At 40.1% G+C, this 26,739-nt stretch overlaps 1 protein-coding gene across 3 annotated transcripts in view; it reads left to right on the top strand.

The window, feature by feature from the left end:
• MCF2L2 (MCF.2 cell line derived transforming sequence-like 2) overlaps positions 1–26,739 on the top strand; it is a 527,578-nt gene that overhangs the window by 211,772 nt on the left and 289,067 nt on the right. For all 3 annotated transcript variants that reach the window (XM_073626295.1, XM_073626294.1, XM_073626296.1), the window contains exon 14: positions 17,131–17,237. In XM_073626295.1, the coding sequence (XP_073482396.1) occupies positions 17,131–17,237 (107 nt within the window). The remainder of the gene's footprint in view (positions 1–17,130; positions 17,238–26,739) is intronic.

Genomic DNA, 26,739 nt, shown 5'->3' with positions numbered 1-26,739 from the left:
TCACCATGCCCATCATTGTAGTCTCATGTCCATCATTGCAGCCTCATTGTACCCGTCATTGCAGCCTCAATGTGCCCATCATTGCAATCTCACTAGTAGTGACTGTGTCCAATTATGCAGTCAGTACCTGGATTGCACAGCAGGCATCTGCTCTGAGACACAGCGGTCCCCCTCTGTGTAAGGGAGGGAGAGATGGGAGCGCTGCAGCCATAGTTAAAAGCAGCCCCAGGGGAAGCAGCCTAATGTCCGGGATCCCTGCCCTCACTCGAGTATAAGCCAAGGGGGGGTTTTCAGTCTAAAAAATGGGCTGAAAAACTCGACTTATACTCGAGTATATACGGTAATACGAGGAATGTGGTAGGTGTGTGAAGGATTGGTCTGTCGTGTCCCAAATAACAAATGAGAAAAGAAAAAATGGGTGAAAATTTGCATGATATACCCCTCGAGACAGACCAATATTTAAAGTAAAAACATTTTTTAATTTTACATCATATTGAAAAAAATATACAAACAAATATAAAAACAATATTGAAATAGTATACAAAAAGCTTCAAACTGTATAACATATGATACCATTGACATTGCACCAAGCATGGTACATGGAGGCTACCCATGTTACGACGTCGGACTAACTACCATACCAGGTTGCGTAGACACCTGACATGTTTCGGGCTGTTGGTAAGTCCTTCTTCAGAGGTTTTGTCAAATAGGTGGTAAGCATTCTAAAATATATAGATGTGTAGTTATTAGTATAAAGTATAAAGCAATCTAATATATTATACAGTTAATTAGTACATGCAGTGCCTTGAAAAAGTATTCATACCCCTTGAAATTTTCCACATTTTGTCATGTTACAACCAAAAACGTAAATGTATTTTATTGGGATTTTATGTGATAGACCAACACAAAGTGGTACATAATTGTGAAGTGGAAGGAAAACGATAAATGGTTTTCAAATTTTTTTTACAAATAAATATCTGAAAAGTGTGGCGTGCATTTGTATTCAGCCCCCTTTACTCTGATACCCCTAACTAAAATCTAGCGGAACCAATTGCCTTCTGAAGTCACCTAATTAGTAAATGGAGTCTACCTGTGTATAATTTAATCTTAGTATAAATACAGCTGTTCTTTGAAGCCCTTAGGAGGTTTGTTAGAGAACCTTAGTGAACAAACAGCATCATGAAGGCCAAGAAACACACCAGACAGGTCAGGGATAAAGTGTAGCAGGTTAAAGCAGGGTTAGGTTATAAAAAATATCCCAAGCTTTGAACATCTCACGAAGCACTGTTCAATCCATCATCTGAAAATGGAAAGAGTATGGCACAACTGCAAACCTACCCAGACATGCCTGTCCACCTAAACTGACAGACCAGGCAAGGAGAGCATTAATCAGAGAAGCAGCCATGGTAACTCCGGAGGAACTGCAGAGATCCACAGCTCCGGTGGGAGAATCTGTCGTCAGGACAACTATTAGTCGTTCACTCCACAAATCTGCCTTTATGGAAGAATGGCAAAAAGAAATCCATTGTTGAAAGAAAGCCATAAGAAGTCCCGTTTTCAGTTTGCAAGAAGCCATGTGGGGGACACAGCAAACATGTGGAAGAAGGTGCTCTGGTCAGATAATACCAAATTGTAACTTTTTGGCATGAAAGCAAAATGCTATGTGTGGCAGAAAACAAACACTGCACATCACCCTGAACACACCATCCCCACCGTGAAACATGGTGGTGGCAGCATCATGTTGTGGGGATGCTTTTCTTCAGCAGGGAAAGGGGGACAGGGAAGCTGTTCAGAGTTGATGGGAGGATGGATGAAGCCAAATACAGGGCAATCTTAGAAGAAAACCTGTTGGAGTCTGCTAAGACTTGAGATTGGGGTGGAAGTTCACCTTCCAGCAGGACAACGACTCAAAAGATACAGCAAGAGCTACAATGGAATAGTTTAGATCAAAGCATATTAATGTGTTAGAATAGCCTAGTCAAAGTCCAGACCTAAATCCAATTGAGAATCTGTGGCAAGACTTGAAAATTGTTGTTCACAGACGCTCTCCATCCAATCTGACAGAGCTTGAGTTATTTTGCAAAGAAGAATGGGCAAAAATGTTACTCTCTAGATGTGCAAAGCTGGTAGAGACATCCCCAAAAAGACCTGCACTGTATTTGCAGTGAAAGGTGGTTCTACAAAGTATTGACTCAGGGAGGCTGAATACAAATGTACGCCAAACTTTTCAGATATTTATTTGTAAAAAATTTTGAAAACCATTTATCATTTTCCTTCCACTTCACAATTATGCGCCACTTTGTGTTGGTCTATCACATAAAATCCCAATAAAATACATTTACGTTTTTGGTTGTAACATGACAAAATGTGGAAAAATTCAAGAGGTATGAATACTTTTTCAAGGCACTGTAGATATATATTTAAAAGTATTATCATATAGGCTATAAATTGTACTTATAAAAACTAAATAATCATGTTGCACATGATGGCTAAAAAAAAGGGTCAATCTCTGCTGGATAGGGCAAAGGAACCTAGCAGACCCTGGAAGCACGGCAGGCATGCAGAGCTGGGGCAAAGCTGCACACACAGGGACCCAGAGAGGGGAGATGCCCCAACAGGTGACTGTCAGTCCACGGAGGTAATAGTGATAAACAGCATAATACAGAGTACTTCAAAAGGTGCAGATCTGCATGGTAAATGAATGTGAGTATTAGAAGTGTATCTGTTAGTCTACAGATATATCTGTCTCCCAGAGTACAACATCATGGCGGCATAAGCATAATGGAAAGATTGGTTTGGTAAAAACTACTGGCCTTTGGATTCCACGGGCTCCCTGCTGTAAGCCCCTGTGGTCCTACTTCCAGTATGCGCTTCATTCTGGAGTGCAGAGGGAGGGCCGCCCCTTGGTCTTCCTTCTCGGGGTGTGGTGGCGCTGCACATCATCACGCCGGGGGACCTTGGATGTAGCTGTTCACCATGTTCATGGCGCCAGCACACCGTGACCGCGGACCAGCTGTTTTCAATCGCTGGTCAAGCGATTGCAGCCTTTATGATCCACAGAGGTAATTAAGTCCCACTCCATGCAGCCATGCAGTGCTGCATGGATTGGGAAACTTGATGGATGAATAATCTTTTTGCACCTATACAGGTAATACTAGTGATATGAGTGATATATTTCTACTTTGGTCTGATCTCTTTGGAGGCATCATCTGGCAGCAGTTGTACCGTTTGGTCTATACCAAACCAATCTTTCCATCATGCTTATGCTGCCATGATGTTGTACTCTAGGAGACGGATATATCTGTAGACTAAAAGATACACTTCTAAAACTCACATTTATTTACCATGCAGATCTGTACCTTTGAAGTATTCTATATTATGTTGTTTATCACTATTACCTCCACGGACTGACGGTCACCTGTTGGGGTATTGCCCTCTCTGGGTCCCTGTGTGTGCAGCTTTGCCCCTGCTATGCGTGCCCGCCGTGCTTTCGGGATCTTCTAAGTTGCTTTGCCCTATCCAGCAGAGATTGACACATTTTTTCAGCCATCGTATGCAACATGATTACCGTATTTAGTTTTTGTACAATTTACAGCCTATATGATAATACTTTTTAATATACGGTATATGTATGTACTAATACCTTGTTATATATTAGATTGCTTTATACTACACATCTATATATTTTAGAATGCTTATCATCCATTTGACGAAAACTCTGAAGAAGGACTTACCAATAGTCTGAAACATGTCACGTGTCCACTCAACCTGGTGTGGTAGCTAGTCCAACGTCGTAACATGGGTAGCCTCCATGTGCTATGCTTGGTGCAATCTCAATGGTATCATATGTTATGCACTTTGAAGCTTTTTGTATACTATTTCAATATTGTTTTTATATCTGTATATTTTTTTCAATATGATGTACAATTAAAAAATGTTTTTACTTTAAATATTGGTCTGTCTCTAAAGTCAGCGAGGGGTATATCATGCAAATTTTCACCAATTTTTCTTTTCTCATCATTTACAATAACCCACATTTTAAAATCGAACTTCGTGGTCACTAGCCACCAGAACAGGAAGGAAAACCAAAAAAATAAAGTCAGGAATTTTATAAAAAAAAAAATAAGGAATTTTAGAATACAAACACCAAGGAATTTCAGAATAAAAATGATGAGAAATTTATGAATAAAAACAGCATAGAATTTCAGACTAAATACACTGATGAATTTCACAATAAATACAGCGAGGAATTTCAGAATAAATACAGCAAGGATTTTTACAATAAATACAGCGAGGATTTTCAGAATAAAGACAGCAAGGAATTTTAGAATACAGGCAGCAATGAATTTTAGAATAAAAATTATGAGGAATCATAGAATAAAAGCAGTGAGGATTTTTTTAAAGAATAAATTTTTATTGAAAAGTGGGGCACATATGCAATGAAAAAACAATGGAGTATAACAACACTGTCAACAATGCATGAAATTACAATGGTTAGAATCAGCAACGGGTAGCTAACAGAACAAAGGAGGATTCTTAGAGGACCGTAAAGACATCCGCTGGCTGCAGGCTCAAGCTGCTACTTGTTTGGCTGTATTACTGGGGGATAACTAAAACAAGAAAAAAGCCGAGCCCAAAACCAGGTCAAGCTCAGCGAGCGTTGTACGGAGCATTGGATTCCTCCGAAAATTAGTAGCATCAGGCATCAGTATGATGCAATAGGTGCCACCTTTGTAACATAAAATGGGGAAGAGTGAGGAATTTTAGCATAAAAACATTGAGGAATTTCAAAATAAAAACAGCGAGAAATTTTAGGGTAAAAACAGTGAGGAATTTCAGAATAAAAACAGCGTGGAATTTTAGAATGTCTCAGATTTTTTCAAAATGAAGATTAAACCGTTTTGCCTAAAAGTTCACTTTAAAGAAATACCGACGTTGGGTTCAAAATTAATTCCAAAAATGTGTGCAATACATTATTTCCAATGAATTGTAATCATTTGCCAGTTAAAATACGTATCCAGGCAAACAATTCCCAAGTTGTTCACTCACTAAAATAACAAAAAGGCTCTAGCTCTGCTTGTTTCCAAAAGATATTCAAGCAAACTGGCACATAGTGCTATACATACCTTTCCTTCTCACTTCTTTGTTAATTGCACATAAAGACCCTTTGAATACATTCTTGGCATCTAAATTTGTCATATTTTGATGTCTCCTATATTAGAATTATGGTAGCTCCAAGGTATGAATTGAAATATTACCCATATTTACAATGGGTTATCTTTACAGACAAAGTTATTAATGTGATTAGCTTGTACGTTCCAGAGCAGCCTATCATAACATTATGTTTTTAAAGTGGAGTTCCAGTCCCACAAATGGGGTGGAACTCCGCTTTAACTAGAGTAACTAGGGTGTTCTTGTATTGCGGCAATCACAGTTTTGTTTTGTGTTAATTCTTCATGGTAGAGTTAGAGTCATACAAAATGTAGGCCTTTGCTTAAAATACATGTAATCCCTAACAATGAGCGTCTCTTATGTGCACCATTTTGGTCTGTTAAATATATAATTGAAAACGTTTTGTTATATTGGTTCCATAATTACAAAAAAAAATCTGTTAATCCTACCAAAAAAAAAAAAAAAAAAGAGCTTATAACTTTCTGTGCTTTCTACTATTGCTTTATGTAGAAGGGGGGGGGGTGTTCTGTGACAGTTCTGCTACTCCAAAGATACAGTACAGGAAGGGAGTGTTGCCATCCTAGAACAGGAAGTGTATTACTGGCAAAATCATTGTGCAGAAATAAAGCAAAAAAAAAAAAAAACTGTAAAAATTATCCAAGGAAGGCTAAGCTGCAACATCATCTATTTTTGTTCTTGGATTTATATATAAATAACTGAGATGAAGCTGTAAATAATGTCCTATATGCAGCATTAAACTGACCCTGTCATCAGCAAACCAAAAGTTGACTTTGCCTCTGCAAGTCATGTGACCACTTCTTAAATTAGGTTATAAAAGGGTTGCAACAATTTGAGCAATGCAGAATGCGGTGTTGTAGGATTACTTGAGTTCTACACAGGGGAGGACTGACAACTCATGGGGCCCCTGGGCAATCAAAGATCATGAGGCCTCCCTGTGTCTTTGCCACACTGCCCACATTACATACGTTGGTTCCTACCCCCTTTAGCTACAGAGGCAGCAGCTGAGGATGTACACATGCTGCGGCAGGAATTATACCCCCTGTTGCTTTTGGAGGGTGATCACAACCCATTCAAGTGAATAGGGTCACTCTGCAAACACCCTGCAACCATGTGCAATGCATGCAGTTGCAGAATGCTAGTGCGGGATCCAAGAGGTTAAATCAGGTGATGAGGAGTCAATACAACTCCTCATTATTGACTGCTTTAACCACTTGGTCGCTGTACTGCACAAAGTTGCACGGCCTTTGCAGAGCAGCCCCATGCCAAGTGTGACAGGGTGTATAATTCCTGCTGCGGCTGCAACATGTGTACATCTCCGGGCCCTGCAGTTAAAGGGGGTGTGGGTAAAAATGGGGCTAAACTATGAGGTTTTACCAACCCCAAACTGTAAATATAAATAAGCCCTTACTGTCCTGAGCTCCCTATCACAGTTGGTTTTTAGGGGACCCCTGGGATGAGGACAGAGGGGGGCCCTGGGATGAGGACATAGAGGGACCCCTGACATAAGAACAGAGGACGACCCTGGGACAAGGACAAAGAGGAGCCCCTGGGATGAGGGCAGAGATGGACCCTGGGATAAGAACAGAGAGGGGGCCCTGAGATGAGGGCAAAGAGGGACCCTGGGATGAGGGCAGAGAAGGATCCCTGTGATGAAGGCAGAGAGGGACCCCTGACATAAGAACAGAGGACGACCCTGGGACGAGGACAAAGAGGAGCCCCTCGGATGAGGGCAGAGAGGGACCCTGGGATAAGAACAGAGAGGGGGCCCTGGGATGAGAGCACAGAGGAACCCTGGGATGAGGGCAGAGAAGGGGGCCCTGGGATAAGGGGGGAGGAGAAGGGGACCCTGGGATGAGGGCAGAGAGGGGGGCCCTGGGATGAGGGCAGAGAGGGGGGCCCTGGGATGAGAGCAGTGGGATGAGGGCAGAGAGGGACCCCTGGGATGAGGGCAGAGTGGGACCCCTGGGATGAGGGCAGAGAGGGACTCTAGGATGAGAGCAGAGAGTGGCAGGTGGCATCTCTTTGATTTGGGGGAGAAGGGCCAAGAGGATATGTGCTGGAGGTGCTTTTGGAGGGGAGAGGACTTGTGCTAGTGGGAGGGGGGTCAGATTTGAAATCCCCCCACCCACCCCTACTAGCACAAGTCTTCTCCCCTCCAAAACCTCCCGCCCCTCCCCAGCACATATCATCTTGCCTCCCCCTCCCATCACTTCTCCATGTGTGCATCCTTGTTACCTGCTCCCCCCCCTTCCTGGTTACTGTGTCCTCCTCCTCTATCTATAAAGTATGCACAGACCTCAGATAATCAGCGTGGCTCTTGCAGTTTAATGCCCCTCCTCCCCGTCTCCTCCTGTCTTTGTACATCGGAGCCCAGGAGGAGGCTCTCTGTGGTGTGCAGGCTCAGGAGGGAGAGATGCCAATGATGGCTGCCACAGAGGGGTGATCGCTGCATGAGGGAGCCCAAGCACCCTGCAAGAGATGCGGGGAAGGTGTCATGAGTGCCCGACACTAGCTAGCCCCTGTCAGGCCACAGACCGGAGCTCAGTGCTGGAACTTGTCCCTGCACTGGGCTCCGGGATCAGCACAGATTCCTTGGGAAGGAGGTACTCTCATGGGCCCCCTACTGGCCCCGGGCCCTCGGGCAGTGCCTTAATGGCCAGCCCGCCCCTGGTTCTACAGCCATCACAGAGATGGAGGTAACTGACATTATAACCGTGAACCCCAAATATGGGGGTTGATACTGTTTATATAGAGTTGTCAACAAATGTGCAATTATAACTTTAATAAGTTTTAGATTCATGTCAGTTTTTGAACTGTGTCGGGTTTTTCACTTGTATCCAATTTAATTATTTCTAAAAAAAATATCTATTGGAAAAGAGAGGGTAGTGAGCAGCAACAATATTTGGAGAACATTTAATGAGGAAACTTGGGGGACAGAAAATATGCAATTTAATGTAATTGCATGCAGTTTACAATGAACTATCTTACTGGGATTGTTGTGTTAAGGACGGTTTCTTTTTAAAGATTAACTTCACCTTCTGTAGCATGTTACATGTTACACTCATATTTAGGGTGCCACATGTAACATTTTGCTAAGCAAAGATGACAGTGTGCAGGAGTCGTTCTCCCCCGCAGGCGCTGTCACTTTTGAAATCTGCTTGGCTGTGTGAGGCTTTGCCCACATGTTGGGGCCATGTTCCACATGCACAGTAAGAAAAGGGTCTGGCAAAGCCTCTGTAGTACCAAGCAGGGCTGAACAGAAGATTGCAAGAACCAGAAGAAAGGTATATATTTTAACAGGCAGGTTGCACTGAGGCGGAGAGACAATTCATAAAAGGACAACTGTCCTAAAGTTAGACAAAATCATCAATGACAATTTTTCTGTTGCTCAATAATGAAGTATTAGTAGGACATGCTTGTTAATGTTGCAGGGCGAACATGTCAAACTGCACCCCCCCTCCCCCCCAGATGATGGCAAATGAGGTTCAATGTAGAAAAATGTAAAATAATGCATTTGGGTGTCAAAAATATGAATGCAATCTATACACTGGGGGGAGAACCTCTGGGGGAATCTAGGATGGAAAAGGACCTGGGGGTCCTAGTGGATGATAGGCTCAGCAACGGCATGCAATGCCAAGCTGCTGCTAATAAAGCAAACAGAATATTGGCATGCATTAAAAGGGGGATCAACTGCAGAGATAAAACGATAATTCTCCCGCTCTACAAGACTCTGGTCCGCCCGCACCTGGAGTATGCTGTCCAGTTCTGGGCACCAGTCCTCAGGAGGGACGTACTGGAAATGGAGCGAGTACAAAGAAGGGCAACAAAGCTAATAAAGGGTCTGGAGGATCTTAGTTATGAGGAAAGGTTGCGAGCACTGAACTTATTCTCTCTGGAGAAGAGACGCTTGAGAGGGGATATGATTTCAATTTACAAATACTGTACTGGTGACCCCACAATAGGGATAAAACTTTTTCGCAGAAGAGAGTTTAATAAGACTCGTGGCCACTCATTGCAATTAGAGGAAAAGAGGTTTAACCTTAAACTACGTAGAGGGTTCTTTACTGTAAGAGCGGCAAGGATGTGGAATTCCCTTCCACAGGCGGTGGTCTCAGCGGGGAGCATTGATAGCTTCAAGAAACTATTAGATAATCACCTGAATGACCGCAATATACAGGGATATGTAATGTAATACTGACACATAATCACACACATAGGTTGGACTTGATGGACTTGTGTCTTTTTTCAACCTCACCTACTATGTAACTATGTAACTATGATGTATGAGCATTGTGTATCAGCAAAAATCCCCCCCACAAAAACATTGAGCAATAATCAGCATGCTTTCCCCTAAGCATAAATCCCCCCCTCTTCCAAATCTTTGCCCCCCACCCCTCAAATCCCTCCAGCTCAAATCCACCCCTCTCCCCAAAAAAAAAAAAACTCTAGCACAAATCCTCTACCTCTAAAATCTCCCCTCCTAGCACAAATATTCTTCCCCCCTCCCAACACAAATCCCCCTAAATCACCACTCTTAGCAACCCCCCCAAATTTCCCCTCCTAGAACAATACTTACCCCCTGCTGCCCCCAAATTCCCCCTTCCAACACAAATCCCCCCCTTCACATGATGGCACAGTGCCAGGGCAGCCTCCCCTCCTGCCCACCCCTTGTCCCGACCCTGGTGATGTGTATACCATGGCATTTATGTCATAAAAAAGCCATTTGCTCAGATTGTTTCATGAACTGTTTAGGTTTATGGTGGCTATCCAAAAATATAGTTAGTACTGTCCTTGATACTTTATTTTCTCTAACAAATTTGTCCGGTCCCTGCTGAATTGGCCTAATTTCAATCTATGTATGGCCAGCTTAGGAAATGTTGCCACTGTGCTGAATTCAGAATACCTGCTCATTGTACCTTACAGGTACTTCTGTTGCTTTTGCCATTAAGGGCAAAGTGTTCAAGGCTAAATGGAGCATGTTATTAAAGCAAACCAGGGGAGTTTGTAACCTTGGGAACCAATATGTTCTTTAACAGCTGGTGATTGCATAGAAAAATGTCCATGATAGCACTGTTAGGCAGTTATTCACATTTACCCCTTGGTATTCTTTAGTTTAGACACTATATTGTCAAAAGTATTGGGACACTTGCCTTTAAATGCACATGAGCTTAAATGGCATCCCAGTCTTAGTCCATAGGGTTTAATATTGAGTTGGCCCACCCTTTGCAGCCATAACAGCTTCAGCTATTCTGGAAAGGCTGTCCAGAAGGTTTAGGAGTGTGTCTATTGTAATCTTTGACCATTCTTCCAGAAGTGCATTTGTGAGGTCAGGCACTGATGTGGACGAAAAGGCCTGGTTCGCAGTCTCCACTCTAATTCATCCCAAAGGTGTTCTGTTGGATTGAGGTCAGGACCTTGCTTTGTGCACTGGTGCGCAGTCATGTTGGAACAGGAAGAGGACATCCCCAAACTGTTCCCACACATTTGGGAGCATGAAATTCTCCAAAATATCTTGGTATGCTGACGCCTTAAGAGTTCCCTTCACTGGAATTAAGGGGCCAAGCCCAACCCCTAAAAAACAACCCCACACCATAATCCCCCCTCCACCAAATGATTTGGACCAGTGCACAAAGTAAGGTTCATAAAGAAATGGATAAGCGAGTTTGGGGTGGAGGAACTTGACTTGCCTGCACAGAGTTCTGACCTCAACCCAATAGAACACCTTTGGGATGAATTAGAGCGAAGACTGCGAGCCAGGCCTCCTCGTCCACATCAGTGCCTGACCTCACAAATGCGCTTCTAGTAGAATGGTTAAACAATCCCAAAGACACACTCCTAACCCTGGTGGACAGCCTTCCCAGAAGAGTTAAAGTTATTATAGCTGCAAAGGGTGGGCCAACTCAATAGTGAACCCTACGGACTAAGACTGGAATGCCATTAAAGTTCATGTGCGTGTAAAGGCAGGCGTACCAATATTTTTTGGAGATATAGTGTATATATTATATGGTAAACATCCTAACTATTATAACAAATTTACTATAAAAAATATCCCACAAAGCAGTCAGAAGTGCCCCTAGACTACGTATATCTTGGTAGAGAACCAAAGAATTACACTAGCCAGCTTATTCCTAAAATTACACATAGCGAGTAAGAATATTTCAAGGACTGGTGGTAGCATGGTGGAATTTTACAGAAGTGAATATAAATATGGCAAGCTCATGGTTAATTATGGTATAAATGTAAACAGTTCATGAGCGTAACAATATTCTTTTGATTAAACCAACTGCTCATATTTACACAAGTTTAGATAGTTTATATTAAACACAGCTGAGTTTACAGTGTGACCTCATACAAACAATACTGTCCATCATGAGATGTGTTTTCCTTAGAGGAAAATAAAAAGTATTAAACAAAATGATCTCTTTGGAGCCCATTCACAAAAGGTTAACACACATGTCGCTACTCCATAAAATATATCACTGGCTTCTGCCTGGAGATAATTATGAGGAAAAGGAGCACATGTGCAGTCGTAATATAATACATATTTATTAGAGGTAGAGGTTTTTCAGCAGTTAAATATCCTTTTTTTTTGCATAAAATCAGGGCTTTTTTTTAGCGGGAACGTGGGGGAACGCAGTTCCGGCACCTCCTGGACTGACTGTATGTAATGGCAAGGGGTGCTGGGGTGTGCTGCAGGGTATTGATGCTCACTGCTGGGGATCTATTCTAGCTGGAGGGGATCTATTTTTGCAGGGGGGTCTATTGTTGCTGAGGAGGTCTATTGTTGCTGGTGGGGGATCTATTGTTGCTAGGGGTGGGTCTTATGTTGCTGGGGGGTCAGTTGTTGCTGAAGGAGATCTACTTCTGGGGGAGGAGTCTATTTTTGATGGCTGCCAGAGAGTCTATCAATGCTGGCTGTGCGGAGATCTGTTGATGCTGCCGGGAGTCTATTGTTGCTGGGGGGGGGGGATTTTGTTGTGGGCGTTACATTGTTGTTAGGGGGATCTATTGTTGCTGGCTGAAGGGGATCTATTTTACTGCTTTTCTTGATATCATTACCAAATTATTTACAACCACAAAATGATACTTGTTTCTGTATTGTCTAAAAGGGGTGGTACTGGGAGGTGGGTAGGGGATGGAACCAAGGGACGGTGCTTGGGGGTGGGTAGGGACGGAGAAAAGGGGAGTTCCTGCACCTATTGTCTGAGAAAAAAAGCCCTGCGTAAAATAGTAATTATTCACACCTATGTTTTTACGTTAGTAATATAAAGATTTTGCATCCAATTACAATATCACACATGCCTTGATAAAGGGGTCCTGCATATCCCGGAAAATTTGCACGCTTTGCTGTGTGACTTTAAAGCTATGAATAGCAAACTTACCTAAATCCAATTTGTGGAGGAAATATCTTTATGCAATAAAATAATGTATGCATCCTTCTGAATCTGCCCTTTTGTGCTTTATGCTTTGGTAAAGATAACTAATAACGAATAAATGTAGTAATGTATATTGTTTTTGAATTTTTTTAAATACATTTTTGTATTTCTATTTGTCTGTTAAGAGTAAAAAAGAAATTCTTTTTTTGATCAGGTAAATATGAACTATTTTATATTTAATCACTATTTGTATAATGCTGCTTCGTTTTTTCACAGTTTTTTCCTTTGTGTGAAAATCATATAAAAAGAATTAGACAAATTAGCTGATGTCTTTGCCACAATAACATGTTTAGGATAGTTCGGAGGAGCTTCCCCAAATATCAGTAGCCATTTAAAGCCTATTGCACCCTTGAAGAAAACACATTCATTTGGCCTTCCCCGCTGACTCAAATGTACTAACAGTGGAGGCTGATGCTTCATTTTTTTTTGGGGGGGGGGTGTGGCAAACAAACTCCTAACCTGCCAGCCTTGCACTTACCCCTTCCAGGTCACGGGCGGCTTCTCCTCCTGGCCGGTATGGTCTCAGGACCCACTTCCTGTCCTGATGGACTGGGAAGTGAAACAGGAAGACGATGTTGATTCACTAATGCCACAAGTGAGTGGGCTTGGGGTGCAGTTCTTTGCACCCTGAGCCCAACCTTTTTTCAAGCCAAATAGAGCCTCAGGCTTCATGTGCTTAAAAAAAACGTGTCCAGCACCCCGCAAGGATGTTAGGGGCCAGCGCATGGAGATTAGGTGGCTGCGCCCCTTATGGACCGGCTGACACTGTGTACTAATAAAATGTACTGATTTTAGCCAAAAGTTTGAGGGGTTAATTTTTCTTATTCCTAGTAGTGACATTCTGTGGCTGTCAAACCACACTTTGAAAGGGAACATGTGCAAATATGGAAACTGTCATAAATGACATTGTCTTCAAAGCCAGTCAGACTTGCTAGTCTGCTTGAAATAGGCTATAGGAGATTAGTTCAGATTTGAAAACCCAATCTGTCATTGGAAACTCCCATATATGTATTTCAATGCAGCACTAAAAACAGGGAGAGTAGTCTACTTATGTATTGTGTAGGTGTGGCTGCCCCATGTACATTATAAGAATAAACAGAAAAATGGTTTAAACATTAACACACATTGTTACAATAAATTGTTCCAGCAATGATCCAATACAGCAAAGAAGCCAGATAAAGACAAAAAAACTGTCAGCTCCAGTCAGAGCCACTGTACTAACTATGCAAAGTTAGTACAGCATTCTCCGCTTCTGAGCTGTTGTGTTCTGCTTGTTTTCCAGCATGCCCGTCCGACAGAAGCCGGCCAAATGGCCAGCTTCTATTGGACACTGTGGCATACACACAAGCCAAATGTCAGACATTGTTTTTTTGGACAGGCCGATTCAGCTGCGGGATCGGGGCACCACCAATGCAGAGCTTGCTCATAAATGGCAGCAGGCAGGTTGTGAGTGCATCTGCACGCACAGTGAGGAGAAGACTTTTGGAAGATGGCTTGGTGTTGAGAAGGGCAGCAAAGTAGGCACTTCTCCCCAGGAAAAACATCAAGGACAGACTGATATTTTGCAAAAGGTATAGGGACTGCTGAGGACTGGGGTAAAGTCATTTTCTCTGATGAATCCCCTTTCTGACTGTTTGGGTCATCCGGAAAAAAAAAAAATTGTCTGGAGAACAAAAAGTGAGCACTACCATTAGTCCCATGTCATGCCAACAGTAAAGCATCTTGAGACCATTCATGTGTGGGGTTGCTTCTCAGCCAAGGGAGTGGGCTCACTCACAATTTTGCCTAAGAACACAGCCATGAATAAAGAATGGTACAAAAACAACCTCCGAGAGCAACTTCTCCCAACCATCCAAGAACAGTTTGGTGAAGAACAATGCCTTTTTCAGCATGATGCAGCACCTTGCCATAAAGCAAAAGTGATAACTAAGTCGCCAGGAAACTCCCCAGACCTTAATCTTATTGAGAACTTGTGGTCAATCCTCAAGAGATGGGTGAACAAAAAACTCTACAAATTCTGACAAACTCCAAGCATTGATTATGCAAGAATGGGCTGCAATCAGTCAGGATGTGACCCAGAAGTTGATTAACAGCATGCCAGGACACATTGCAAAGGTCTTAAAAAAGAAGGTTTAACCCTGCAAATATTGACTTTTTACATAAATCTAATGTCATTGTCAATAAACACCTTTGACACTTATGAAATGTTTGAATTATACTTCAGTATACCATAGTTACACCTGACAAAAAGATCTAAAAACACTGAAGCAGCAGACTTTGTGAAAATATATATTTGTGTCTTTCTCAAAACATAGTTCAGACTGCAAAACAGTTGAGACCATTTATACAGATATAATTAATTAAAAGTGCTTTAAGAACCAAAAATAATAAGTAGTGATATATGTAGAAGAGAAAAGGTAGGTGGGACTTTATTTGAAGCATATGTGAACATATGCCCCCATCCCTATATCAAGAAATTGGAAGGGGGAGAGTTTTGGACTTTGTATGAGGCAAGTGACAGACAATTGGGTAAAAAGTGTATAAACATATTTATTGTCATAAAATGTAAACATAGCACATTGCAGTGGATACATGCAAAATTTCATCTCTCTCTCTCTCTCTCTCTATATATATATATATATATATATATATACACACACAACATGAATACATTTCCTATTTACACATGAATAGTAAAGCAGCACATTCCAGTTACCGATATTAGATACTCTGTGTTATGGAGTAATTGATAAATATGTATTCTGTAAGAACAGTAATGGGGTATTAAAAACATGGCTGCATCCTAATATTATAAATAAAATAAATGCATTTCGTGGTAAAATCCACTTTCCTAGGAGCGGATGCATCAACATGTCTGAAAAAGACATAGGTACCAATAAATCTACTAATTAACTCAAACATCAACAGGAGTTTAGCATAAAAAAGGAAAAGAATAACCAATCCAGATGACTTCTAGGATGGAAAAGGACCTGGGGGTCCTAGTGGATGATAGGCTCAGAAGTGGCATGCAATGCCAAGCTGCTGCTAACAAAGCAAACAGAATATTGGCATGCATTAAAAACTCCAGAGATAAAACGATAATTCTCCCACTCTACAAGACTCTGATAGGGCCGCACCTAGAGTATGCCGTCCAGTTCTGGTCACCAGTCCTCAGGAAGGATGTACTGGAAATGTGCGTTGAAGCCGAAGCAAGTGTAAGGGCTCATTTACACTTGCCTCGGCTACAACACACATTTACGGCTAGTTTATACTTGCTTCAAAACAATGCTTCGGACAGGCTTTGTTAAAGCTCTCTGAATGTTAGTCAAAGCTCCTGTCACTAAATAAAATGGTTAGCTTACAGTCCTGTTTACACTTTTCTTTTGCTTTACTTTAAAAATTATACCCCATGTAGCTTTAGTGGTGCTTCAAAGCGTCTTCAAAGCCTCCATAGAAGTCTATGGCAAAGCTCGCTTGAAGCCCCACCAAAGCCTCATCGAAGCATAAAGCAAAAGCAAGGTGTAAACAGGACTGTAAGCTAACCATTTTATTTAGTGACAGGAGCTTTGACTGGTGTTAATAGAGCTTTGACAAAGCCCGTCCGAAGCCATGTTTTGTAACTGGAATGTGCTGCTTAATTATCCATATGTAAATATAGGAAATGTATTCATGTTGTGTGTGCGTGTACAATAGACTCTGCAAAAGGGGGGGGGAGAAGCAACAGAAACATAATATTTAATAAAGGAAGCTCCTGCACAGAGGCAAGCTGTTACACTGGATTACTGCAGATATCTGAAAAAATACACAAAGCACACCTAAATTCAATTAAGAGTACACATTGTACAAGTGGCATTGTATGTGAATTTTGCCTATTCCAGAGTTCAGCTTTAAATTAATTGAAGTTATTTGTTTTTTAATGTTCTATTTCTTCCACGAACCCCATCTATCTGTTTTAAAGAGATTTTATTAAAGAATATAGCACAATGACAAGTATCTGTAATAAATAAATAAAAAGGTTAGAATAATATGACAGTAGCAGCATTACATTAGATGACAGTAGCTATCGTTCACAAAGAGTAGCAAACAGCACAACTGAGTGTCATAAAAAACAGTAAGAATTTCTGCCAGTGACGGGCTCAAGGTTCTACACGATCGGCCTTACTTTTGAGGTCTGAATAAAGGGAAGAAGAGAGTCAGACCCAGTGGCAATGCAGATTCAATGTGAGCTGAAAGGAATGCGTCAGTACCATCTATCTGTTTTAGGTTCAATAAAGAACACATACAGTGGGCATTAATGCTAAATAACAGATGATAAAACCTTGGAATCAAGTGTACCTCTGGGACAAACTTACAAAATAGTTTCATATTAAAAGATATGTTTCTTTACAATCTGGGCAACTAGGTACATTTCCTTGTTGAAAATGACGCAAAATAAACACATATCTGCTTTATTTTTCATTATATACAAAAAATGATTGTAATTTGTAAATTTAATTTGCAGCCACAACACGAAGAGCACCAGATGTCCCCTGTACCCCTCCAAAATCTCTCTCTGAAGCTGATCTGGCCAGAAAAAGGAACAATAAGAAGACAAAAGGTGGAATAAAGGTAAATGATACTGTGTGTTCGATGCAGCTTAGCCTTGGAGTTTTTAAATATTGATGTCCAACTGGCAGCCCCGAGGGCTGCATGTGGCTCTTCTGCTCTACTCCCTTGTTTCCATTCAGGTCTAAGCTTGCAGCCTGGAGCACAAGCAAAGTCTAAGATCTTCATTCCACACCTACTTCTTTATAGGTAGAAAGAAACACAAGGTGACAGATGCACTGCGTGCACCTAATGCTGCAGCTGTACTTTACTCCCCACAGTTTATTATAACATTAATAAGGTTATAATTATTAAGTTGTTATAGTAAATATTACCCAAATGAGTATTCTACAAAATTATTTGTAAACTTAGCAACAAATAAATTGTATCCAGAGATTTAGATAATTTAAAGTAATAAGGAAAGACATTAGAAGGTTTTGACGTTTGCCGGTAAAGTTTTAACCAATGAGCCACCCTAAAATGCAAATACATGCTGCTATTTCAACCATCTTTTTTTACTGCTCTACAAATGCAAACATACTTAGGCGGGACATTTAGTTGTGTATTGGCTGCTGATCAACACTGATCACAAAGAAAGAACAAAGATGTATGATATGAGTGTCTGCAAATGCCCTTCATGCCATCTGATAGTTCAAACTAACTGTGAACTAGCTTTTTTATATGCATCTATATATTTCAAAATAATCAACAGGTTGCAAAAGAGAGTAAGACAAACCCCCAAAAATTGTTTAAATATACTAATAGTTAAAAGATTAGGTCTGAACATGTAGGCAATTTACTGAAAACAAAGAGAAGATATTAGATACCATGTTCAGCTCTGTGTATACAGAAGAAAACGCCACAGCCTGAAAGGAACCACAGTGGCTCAGTTCAAAATGTATATATGGTCCAGACCCTTCAGTACAGACACCCCTCCCCCCAATACAGACACCATCACCCCCCACTTTTTGTACAAACCCCTCAATTCAGACACTAATATCACCCCCCCCCAGTATATATCCCCCAGTACAGACCCCATCATCTCCCTCCTTTTGTACAGACCCCTCAATTCTTGCACTCATTTCACCCCCACTCCCCCATTATATATCCCTCAGTACAGACACCAGCACCCCCTACCCCCAGTACAGACACCAGCACCCCCTACCCCCAGTACAGATTCATTGGTATGGATCTCCCACTTCCTAAAGTCACTTCCCAGACCAGATGCACCAGCAGAATGAGAGGAATTCCGCCTCAGTCATATACCCGAAGCAGGGAAAGAGACTTCCCGTGGCTCTGAACTGCCACTGGCAGGGTAGCAGAGGTTGCTGACCTTCTAGGGGTGCTGTGGCTGTCTGACTTTTTTGTTTTGGGTTGCACAGTGCTACGGTGCAGGGCCGTGCAAAACAAAAAGAATCAAAACAAACAGTTGGGCGGCTGCAGCACCCCCAGACAGTCAGCACCTGGAGTAGGACACACCCCCCAATTGCGCAACTGAATCCCCTGGTGAAGCAAATTGGACCATGCCTTAAAGTGGTAGTAAACTCAGATTTTCTATTTTCCTCCATTTAAATAGTCAATAAACAACATACATGGTGTGCTATTCTTTAGAAATCAAGCAATCTTCAATCCAATGTCACCCGCGCATGCACATTTTAGCCATGATTCACCGCATGCTCTGTGTACTGCGAGTTCTTTCTGTAGGATGCTGTGTCCCTATCATCCACTCTCAGTAGCATTGCAATCCTGTGAGAGTACATCCCTATTCATAACTTGAGCATTGCATATGACTTTCTACGTAAAAAGGGGGTGTAAACATTAGCGGTAATCACAGGAGCTATGGGATATGTTCAGTAACTGAAAAGTGAGGCTTAGCTAGTTCATAATGGGCATGGGCAAGATTATGGCTGTCATCATAGAAAGAGCGGAAGCTGGATAAGGAAGAGAAGTTGCAATATGGCGCAGGTTTCAACTGAGATATGAGAAGTTAAAGTAAGCAAAGAAAAAAAACGTATAATACAGGATTTTTCAGCAAAGAATATAGCAATGTGCATTGTAATCACTTCACCTATTGCTCTTATGTTTCTTACCGTTCACGGTGGCTATGTTTACTACTGCTATAAAGTGGAGTTCCACACTTTTTTGTGTTTATTAAAAGTCAGCAGCTACAAAAAGTGTAGCTACTGACTTTTAATAAACACACCCTCACCTGTCCCAGGATCCAGCGATGTGGCCACCCGAACCCTCGGATCTCTCCCTCTCTTCTCCTCAACACCAGCATTACAAGTGTGGGCACCCGGCTGTGACAGCTTCTGGCTTCACAGCCGGGTGCGCACTGCACATACGCGAGTCTCGCTGCACCTCCTCAATGGTCGGGCAATTTTCTGGGACCTGTGACATGAAGGGAGGAGGAGAGGAGAACTTGGGTGGAGCTCTGCTTTAAGGGATTTTTTTGCTTTCCTTTGGGTCAATTGTGGGTATAGGGTTTTGTTCATGAAAGTTTTTTATTTTCTGTTGGTTGCACTAGATGGTTTTTTTTCCTTGTCAAAAGAAGTTTATTGAGTATACAATGTTATAAAGATACATAAAGTAAGTTTACAAGGATCTATAAAGTAAGCTCATTGTTTTACAGTAGGGTTTATATAGGTAAATATCATGAAATTTCAAATATTAAACATTGGGTTCACGTAAACCTAAATTAAAGATATATATAATTTCCTTAGTTACTTTTGTAGGTATTTAAATGATTTATACCTACTATACATATTGTTTACAAGTAGAGTGTACATAGGTCAAATAAATTCTGATAATGAGCTTTAATCGTAAGGTGGAGAAAAGGAAAGAGAAAGAAGAAAAAGGGTTGAAAGGTAGAGGTATGGTCCACAAGGTTGTCCCGCTCGTCAGTTTATTATTCTTTTTAGTTCTCTTTGAAGCCTTAGAATGGGTGTCTCTGTAAGTCATTTAATCTGTTACCATGGCAACAGGACAGAGTCATTGAAGTTTGACAGGAACTGTTGTTTTATCCAAGGATGCCAAAGTTTTTCAAATTTTGGAATTTGATTTTGATCGATGGCTACCATCTTAGCATGGGAAATTGTATTATTCATTCTGTGAATTGTTTCTGCTAGTACCAATTTAGGAGATTTCCATGCCTTGGCCACTGTTTGTTTTACAGCCGTTATTAGTTGGATCATTAGTTTGAATTGAGAGAATGTTAACCATTCCGGTTTTAGATTAAGTAAAGTTAAATATGGATCTGGTTGTATTATTTTTTTAAATATTTTAGATGCAATCACGAAGACTTCCTTCCAGAAGGTTTGGATTACTGGGCACGTCCACCATATGTGTAAATATGTGCCTATTTCTGGGCATCCTTGAAAACAAAGAGCTGAGGTATTAGGTGAATATTTTGCCACTCTAGCGGGTACAAGGTACCAGCGAGTTAGGACTTTATAATTTGTCTCCAGTGCTAAGATGTTGGGTGAAGATGACTTAGATGTGAGCCATATGTTAGACCAGTCCGTGTCTTCTAAAGTTCGTCCCAGGTCCTCCTCCCACCTCTGAACGTAAGAGGGTCTATTAAGATTTGCTACTCCATATAATTGATTATAAAGTGATGAAATTGTACCTTTAGCAAATGGATCTTTTGTACAGATTGATTCAAAAATGGATAATTGGGATAATGGTGTATCCCCCTTTAGGAATGGTGTATAGAAATTTTTGATTTGGAGATATCTAAATATCTCAGAGTTTGGTAGATCATATTTTTCTCTAAGCGATGGTAATGAAAGGAATGATTTAGATGCTATGAAGTCATTTAGTGTCTGAATGCCTGATGTTGTCCAAGCTTTAAAAGAATTTGGGTAGATCCATGCCGGATAAAAGGCCGGATTTCTGATAAAAGAAAGGAGAGGATTGTGTGGAGATTGTAACTGATATTTGGTTTTTAGTTTATCCCAGAGAGATAAGAAGTGTTTAGTTATGGGATTATGAATTTTAAAGCGGTCTTTAGGATCAAGCCATAATAAATTTGATATTAATAGAGGGTCATTTTCTGAAGCCTCTATAAATACCCATAATGGGATTTCCTGTTTTGCATGGTATTTGGACAGACTGGCCAAATGTGCTGCTCTGTAGTAGTTAGTAAAATTAGGGTATCCCAGGCCTCCTTTATTTTTGGGAAGATGTAGTGTGTGTATAGGTATACGTGGTTTAGAAGAGCCCCATATAAACGAAGTTGCTCTTTTTTGTACTATTCTCAAAAAATAGGAAGGAATTGGAATAGGGAGGACTCTGAATAGATAAAGCAATTTGGGTAGAATAGTCATTTTGATTGCATTAATCTTCCCCATCCAGGATAAAGGAAGTTGCGACCATTGTTTTATTAGATTTGTGATCTGTCTTAATACAGGAGGATAATTGGTTGAGAATAAGTCAGAATGAGATGCTGTTAAATGAATTCCAAGATATGGGATTGATTTTTCTGCCCATGTGAATGGGAGTGCAGCCCTAGCCGGGATCAATTCCATGTTTGTGAGTGAAATATTAAGCACTAGGCATTTCTTAGGATTAATCATAAGGCCGGATAGGGCTGCAAATCCATCAAGAGCTGGTATTAAGTTAGGACCAGAGACCTGTGGTGATGATAGAAAAAGTAATATATCGTCTGCAAATATACATAATTTGTGTGTAACACCTCCTACTTCAATGCCAGTTATAGTTTGGTTTGTTCTGATGTATTGGGCCATGGGTTCGAGTATAAGGGCAAATAATAAGGGAGATAATGGGCAACCCTGTCGGGTACCTCTTTCGATATTAAAGGCTTCAGATTTGTATCCAGCATATTTTATATAGGCTTTGGGTTTATTATATAATGCTTTGATCCATGTTAAAAAGTGGGGTCCAAAACCCTATTTTTGTAATGAATATTGCATATATTGCATATATTGCCAGGATACTGTGTCAAATGCCCTCTTAATATCGAGAGATAGAAAACATAAAGGGATTTTCCGTTTTTTAGCAATATGTGCCAATAACACTGCCCTGCGTATATTATCGCCTGCCTGTCTATTTGGCATGAAGCCTTGATCTCTATGTATTAATTTTCCTATAATGCTATTGAGGCGTTTTGCTATTATTTTTGCTAATAATTTAATATCGAGGTTTAACAGAGAGATAGGCCGATAATTCACACAGGAAGTATCATCAGAAAGGGGTTTTGGGATCATACAAACAATTGCCATTAGTGTTTCTTGCCGAAAAGAATGTCCATCTAGAAGTTTGTTAAAAGTTTTAGTGAGAATGGGAGAGAGTATTTCTGAGAATGTTTTATAGTATAAAGCCGAGTAGCCGTCTGGGCCTGGTCTTTTGTTAAGTTTTAGGTCTTTTATGGCGTTAGCAACTTCATCTATAGTTATAGGCTCATCCAAACTGCTTTTTTGATTCTGAGATAACTCAGGTAAGGTTATTTTTGAGAAGAAGGATTCAGCCTCTGTAGGATTAAATTCATTGTTTGTCTTGTATAAAGTTGCGAGATGTGAGTGAAATTTATGGACTATTTTAACTGGATTACAAGTGTAAACATTTTTTGATAATTTCAAACGTATTGGTTTGAAAGATTTGTTAGTTGAATTTAATGCCCGAGCCAAATATGTACCTGGTTTGTTTGTATTCATGTAGAAATTGTGTTTGGAGCGTTTGAGGGATTTATCAACAGACTCAGTGAGAAATAGATCGTATTCCAATCTAGATTTTTCCAGATGAGATTTTGTACTCTGAGATGGATTATCTTGAAATGATATGTAGGCTGCATTAAAATTGAGTTCTAGTTTTTTTGCTAGATTTTTGCGTTCCCGTTTAAATAGTGCCATTTGTCTTTGTATTGTACCACGCAAGACAGGCTTATGAGCTTCCCACAGTGTTATTGGGGAGATGTCTGTTGTATTATTAATTGATATGTATTCCTTTAAAACTTGTTCAATGGCCATCTGATGTAGTGGGTGTTTGAGCATTATGTCCGGTAAGTACCACGTTGGGTCATGCGCTTTTGGTATGGCTGAGGCTATAGTAGTGTATACTGCATTATGGTCAGACCACGGAATCGGAATTATATCTGATGCAATAATTTCTGGTATCATTCCTATTGTTAGAAAAATATGATCTATTCTGGTGAAGGTTTGATGAGGGTGCGAGAAATAAGTGAATTTCTTTTTCATTGGGTTACTTTCTCTCCATGGATCTACCAGATTGTATTTGGAAAGAAGTTGAGAAAAAGGTAATCTAGAGGTTATTTTGGATGGTGTAAAAGGTGATTTATCTAGAAATGGGAGGAGGACCTGGTTCGAATCCCCACACATTATCACTGTTCCTATTTTGTGTGTATTAATCACTTGTAATATATGTGAGAGGAATGGTGTAGGTTGTTTGTTAGGAGCGTAGTAGGAAATCACCGTGATTGCTGTATCCATTATATAACCCATGAGTATCAGGTATCTACCTTCTGGGTCTTTAATTTCTGATGGTAAGGTGAATGGGGTGGATCGGTGAAATGCAATTAGAGTTCCCCTTTGCTTGGTACAGGCAGAAGCCGTGTAAATTTGTTGATAAAAAGGAGAAATATATTTTGGAGTAGAATCTTTGGTGAAGTGTGTTTCTTGGAGGCATACTATGTGAGCCTTCTTGTTATGGAAAGTACGGAAGGCTTTGGTCCTTTTTTGAGGGACATTTATTCCCTGAACATTCAGGGAAAGTATATTCAGTGGTGCCATGGCAATAGATCAAATAGTTTTGACTTGCTTTTTGTTATGCAGAGCTGACTGCGCAGATCAACCTGTGTGGACTGAAGAGATGAATAGATAGAAAAGAAACCAGTGAATTCTGGAGTAAAGAGTAAACAAAAAACATATGAGATTAGATGATACATTGTATAAATTATTTTTTGCAAGTAATCACAATTTACCCGTGAAAGAGAATAAATATCTCTCTCAGGGGAATAAGTGCCTTCGTCACACTCCCACATAATATGGTTGGGAGAATGAGGAGGGCTAATGAGGGTACACGGATCTTCCGCTTACAGGAGAGAAGTGCTATGTCAAAAGACATCAAAATGATGTTTCATTAATTGGAGTGCAGAATATAGTTTTTGTTGAAATTATTTATTCCAGGGTGGTTGTATATGGTTAGTCTTGCCCTAGGCTAAATAATTCAGTTAGAAAGGTACTGTTAATAACTTTGGTATTGATGAAGATAGATTTTGGGATTTTAACTCTTTTAGAGTAAACAATTACATATTTTATTCATATGTAACTGTTCAGATATGTTAACTCATAAAATTGAGGTTGTATTGCTTCAGATTAGAATAAACAAAAACATAATTCTAGGAACTAGTTAGGTAATAATATATTTGTTTTAAGAAAAAGCTTCCATTACTTCGGAATTATTGAACATATTTGTCCTAAAAAGTAATAAATCTATTATTATTACCTGATAATATATAACTGAACAAGAATTTCCTTATTTCACTTATATATTCTAAGGCTATAGGAATCAGAAGTAATAAGAAATATAACTGGAATGTAACATGATCCCACACAGTGTGTGACTATCAGAATGCAGTTACATTCAGTTATAAATACAGGTTTTTATAGAGAACCATCTCTTAGTATAATAAATGAAGAGATATCAGGAATTAGGATGTCAGTCCATTGAATCTTCTTGGTCCATGGATGATGTGGCATAACGGCCTCTTTTGTGAGAATGATGATTCCCATTTTGTTCTGAAATTTTCTGGGTGCTGCCTGAAGGTGAAGATGATGCCATTCTTCTGCGTGTGGAAGTGTTGCTGCTTGTGGGTTCTGTAGATGGTCTTTTTTCAACCTATGTAAAATTTGGCAAAATCTTGTATTCATTTGACTATTGACCAAGGATTCAGCTCAAGTCTGCATGAGAGATTGTGAATCACAAACTTAATTCTGCCAGGTACTGTAAAGAAAACAGTCTTTAGCTTTAATGCTCAGCTACCAGTTTAGGGACTCAGGCTCCAGTAACTGTACATCACTAGGCACATACACAATGAACCTCCACTAAAACACCAACTGAATTGATACCTTTATATCTTGGAGGAGCAGATCCCTGGTTTCAGGCGCCATTGGCCAAGTAGTATATGGTTGGGGGAACTGTCCAGATAGAAATATGGGAATTGTCATTTGTTCACAGGGTAGAAATATGGGAATTGCTTATTTGTTTTTTTTTTTTTTTAAGCTGCAAGCTTGGGAGAAGGGAAAACTTTTTACAGGGTTAGCCACTGACCCAGAGCAATTTTAGACCTATCAGGCAAAAAATATTTAAGAATGAGGACTTGGTGTAAGCACATTTAAAAGCAATGTGGCAATGACAGATTCCATGGAAGGATATGGTGTGGAGCATGTACTTTTTAAAAACAATGGCAGCTTCCATGTAAAGATGACAGGCAGCAGCAAGGAGTTTCAAAAGCAATTCGGCAATAGTAGCTTCTGTATTTTTGACCTGAAAAGCTCCCTTCAAGTAGGTTGATAACATTGAGGGCTGTTTTACAAGCAGCTTGGAACTATCGTTTTTTTTTTTGTAAACACATATGTAAAAAAAAATACAGCAAAAACAAGTGGTTGTAAACCCCTACATATACCCCCCAGTGAAGTGACTGGCCTCAAGTGATACACAGAGATTAAACAAATCCTCCTACATAAGTTGTACCAGTTTATCTGAGCCATTTCTTCTATAGATCATTTTAAAAACACAGATCAAATTTTTTTTCTAGTTCCAGCAGCAGTGGGCAGGGATCTGAAGTTGCACAGTGCAAATTTAAGTGAGAGGAGCTCTGAACCCTGATTGGAGGGAAAGGACACTTTATTACACAGTACACGGTGAACATGCAGAGCTGTGGATATCAGTCATAGGCTGTATGCTGAAGCTCTTCTCCCCTGGTATCTGGAAAACCTGTCAGAAATGACTTATGCTGATAGCAGAGAGAAAATACATTCAATGTTTTGATAGAGGCAACTACACAGTATAGAAGGATGTGCATTGTTCATTTATTCATTTTACCACATTATCCTTTTTTTTTTTTTTTTTTTTTAATGAAAAGTAAAAGTAGTAGTAAACCCTCTGATATAAAATATGAATTATAGATCTTGCAATAAAACACAGTAAATGGTGTATATAACTTTTATACTATATAAGTTACCAGATCTCACCAAATTGTTAGCATTGTAATGAAACCTACTGGTCTGGCACAGGATTAAAACTTCAAAAGATGTTTGAAAATAAGTTCATTAAAAATGCTATGATGGAATAAACTTTTTAATTTCAGAAGCAGACCAGAGGCATCAAATATTCAAACCAAATTGTACACACGCTGCGCTTATCAAAATAAAAAAATAAGAAATTTCCACTAAAATATTAATAAAGTGATATTGTGCTTAACGTATACAAAATCTATTTATACTATACATTAATGTGCAATAAATTTCAATGAATGAATAAATAGGTT

The sequence above is a fragment of the Aquarana catesbeiana genome, linkage group LG04 (genome assembly GCF_042186555.1).
Source record: "Aquarana catesbeiana isolate 2022-GZ linkage group LG04, ASM4218655v1, whole genome shotgun sequence".
NCBI lineage: Eukaryota > Metazoa > Chordata > Amphibia > Anura > Ranidae > Aquarana > Aquarana catesbeiana.
The sequence above is the reverse complement of the archived record's forward strand: the minus strand, read 5'-3'. Positions and strand labels throughout refer to the sequence as shown.